Raw genomic sequence first — 3,487 nt, 5'->3', positions numbered from 1 at the left:
GTTTGGGAGGTGACTTCCGCTTCAATATATCAACTGTACCTCCATAAGGAAAAACACATTCATGAGGAAAAACTCACACAGTCACTTCAAATTCAGTTAATAGTCAATTTGTAATAATTTATTGTAGCTTTAACTTTCATTATGAATCCCTCCCAGGTGAGTGCATGAAAATTATTAGTTATTTTGATAGCACAGGATGAGTGTTATATTGCTGGCTGCTGAAAAATTAGATGGTAAGTTATAGCAGAGTGTAACATTGTGGCTATGTGAATTCAGTGTGATTGACTGGAGTAGCCTCTGGTTATTCCAGTTTAACCCACAAGGTGGCACTGTGAACCTTTGTTGTTAAAGTCTGTCCTCTGTTTGGCATTTGGTATTTTTACCCCAAACTGTTGGAATAACAAGGAATGATTTTAAGAAAGATTTTAAATTGTAAAACAAAACAAAAACGTAGTCTTGGATTTTATCTTTTTAAAATTTTGTATAATTACTTAAAGACAAACCTATCATAGTATATTAAGAAATTAGCGTACATTTAATGTTTTAAAGCTGTTTATCTGCTGAATGGTATGTGTTGTGCTAGCCACTTAGTCATGGCAACCAGATAAACAAACAGGTACCATATTTAGAAGTATTACATAAAACTCATACCATCTTCTCTACTGTACATGTGGGTGTGTGGTATGACCAACAAACAACCAACTCATGATTCCACAGAATTGATCATGCCTGCCATACTGTGTCACCTGTAAAGGAATTTTATATATTATCATAAAGACCACGATGATAATCATCTCAGCTGTTTGGAATCTTGCATTAAACATTTCTTTTTGGTTAGTTGTATAGTATGCTATGGTGTGTAACAAGGGGGTTTTCTGAGGAGGTATCATTTTTAATTGTACCCCTTCTTGTCCATCTAGTATAAAGCTTGAGGTAGTTAGGCACTTGTTGCCCTGTCTGACCTCTGCAGGTAGCAAGGCACAGGGGCCATGTGTGAATAGGCCTTTAGAAAGCACTGGTGTGGTGGCAAGGCTGCTGACTCAGGCAGCTCGCAGTACGCCACCCCTGTCCTCAGCAACCACTGGCCCAGTCCGGTCTCCATCCAGTACAGAGAGCATGTCAGTATCCTAGCACACAGTCAAAAATTAAGTTGCCGAGTCTGGAGAAGCATACTCTTTTTTGGGGGGGAAAAATAAAGAAACGAGACAAAACCGACGCATTTCAGATGCAGAGTGGCATAGAGCTTAATGACGAACCCAGGTAAGACACGCACAACGGCCTCATATTCCACTTCACCATCCCCATACATGCTGCTCTTTCAGCCATGGCCATCCCACAGTAAAACAGTTGTAGCTGTTTGCCCACCCTCACTCAGATGTTTGGTACAGTTTATTTGCACAGTTTAGAAGTGGAAAGGGGGCTTCAAAACGTTCTGGATCATGTTTGTTAGAATACAGCTGGGCTGCCTGTGAGTGTATGTGCATGATCGCCGTGCATTGTTTCCATGCTGGAGTAACCTGATGACTAGGCTCTTCTGGAATGAGCCTGGATTTTGTGAGCCCCCAATGGACCACCGCTGGCTTAGCTATATGGCTGGATCTTTTAAAGAATAAAAATATGACAGATTTGTGAGAATTACCACTCCTAGAAGATTTCCTCTCACTCTACATTGATGTGGTTGTGATTTTTTAATATCTACAATAAGCAAAAATGTTGTAGTTTTTTTCTTGAACCCGGCAGTGGATTGCTGTGACCAAATTTTGCCGTGACATTAATGCTTTATTGGAAAATGTAGGTACTTTTGGTTTCTGAGTGTTTTCAGTGCGAGTTTTCTTTGTGTTGACATTTACTTATGTCGAAGTAACTGTTGTGTAGAAACATTGGGGTTAGATAGCATGACAGTGTCTTTTAAGAGTCAAGGATATTTTCTCAGGCTTTTACTTTGCAAGTCAGCATGATGGAAGTTTTCTCTGCACTTACTGGCTTGATTGTAGATGAGCACATTTTTTCTAATATGTCATTTTCATTCCTGTTTCTATTCCTCTATCTGTTTTGCTTTTTGTTTTCTTATAGGTTGTTTTAAAAGGTCTAAAAGACAGTAATGTTAAGAACTTTTAGTAAGAATATTGTTATGAATGTAGCCTGTTGTATATGTTTTATGTCGGCATTATTATAAGTGTAGCTGCACTTAAAAATGTCTGTTACTGCTGCAAAGTATAGGTAATATTGAAGTACTTTAGTGGTAAATTGTACAGTATATTAATGATGTGAACACAGACATGTTCACTTTTCTTAATATTTTGTTTCTGTCTGAGTCTATTAGTAAGAACAATAAGGATGGCCACACACGGGAGCAGGACAAATCCTCTGAAAGCCTGTACAGAATTGTTTTACCAACATTCCAGTATAAAATGAGTCAGCAGCGAGTGGGAAAGTGCATCATCATCAACAACAAACACTTTGACAAAAGGACAGGTACAGCAGATGTGTTTCAAACACAACGCACTGTTACATTTTTGTTTTGCTCAGTATTATTGCATAAAGAGTGTGATCTCAGTAGACTGTCTCTACAGGGATGAATATACGCAATGGCACGGATATAGATGCAGGTGAGCTGTTCAAATGCTTCAAGAGCCTGGGCTTCGATGTCTTCCTCCACAATGATCAGACATGTGAGAAGATGGAGCGTCTTCTGACAGAAGGTGAGTAGTAAAGTTCTCTGTAATTCTGAGATGTCACTTAAGCCATTTTTCTCACTTGTTCTTACAAACTGTACAAAGTTTATAAAATGGAAGAATGTTCAAGAAAATAATTGTTCCTTCATAGTGTCATTCCTATAGTACTGTAGTTGCTGGCCTATCTATCAACCCTGAAACTGAATGATGGCTACTTTAAAAATGGCTTTGCCAGGTTTGTCCTGGCTCAGATGTTGGCAGGATGACATCTAGACTACAACCCACAAATAAACATCACTGTGGTTACATCTGTATGATATGATTATTGTCATGATTCAGTTCCGCTGCTTCCCGTCCGGCTTTTATTTTGACGTTACTTCCTCTTTTTGTTTCACCTTAGTTTCGGTCTTTTTACGTTCTTCATTACTCACATTAGTTTCACCTGCTTTGTTATTGTTTGCACCTGTTTACACCTCTATTTAGGCAGCGTCCTCCCACAAGGACGCTGCCAGATTGTTCTAGACCCCAGCTCTGACTTTCCAGCTTTCCTTCGGTTTTGGTATCTTGTGTTTCTGACCCGGACTGCTTCCTTGGATTATTCTGTTCTGCCTTGCCCTCTTATTTCGGACTGCTTCAGTGTATCGGCTTAACGGACTTATCTTTGGACAACGCGTTTTGGATTCCCCTGGATGTATGTGTTTGCTGGCTCTGATCTCGGACTGTTATACCGACCGTGAGTTTTGTGTTTCCACCGTGTCTTGTATGGTTTTTTGTTCAACGTTAGTTCTCTTAATAAAGAGACGGTTTTGTTT

General features: G+C 39.4%; 1 protein-coding gene across 1 annotated transcript in view; it reads left to right on the top strand.

Moving 5' to 3' along the window:
* Nucleotides 1-6: 6 nt before the first annotated feature.
* Nucleotides 7-3,487, top strand: part of casp7 (caspase 7, apoptosis-related cysteine peptidase) — a 7,391-nt gene continuing 3,910 nt past the window's right edge. The window contains exons 1-2 of the mRNA XM_020605231.1: nucleotides 7-2,475; nucleotides 2,574-2,702. Coding sequence (XP_020460887.1) covers nucleotides 2,280-2,475; nucleotides 2,574-2,702 — 325 coding nt within the window. The 5' untranslated portion in view covers nucleotides 7-2,279. The remainder of the gene's footprint in view (nucleotides 2,476-2,573; nucleotides 2,703-3,487) is intronic.

This window comes from Monopterus albus, unplaced genomic scaffold (assembly GCF_001952655.1).
Source record: "Monopterus albus unplaced genomic scaffold, M_albus_1.0 scaffold69.1, whole genome shotgun sequence".
Classification (NCBI taxonomy): Eukaryota; Metazoa; Chordata; class Actinopteri; order Synbranchiformes; family Synbranchidae; genus Monopterus; species Monopterus albus.
This window is presented reverse-complemented; position numbering and strand designations above follow the sequence as displayed.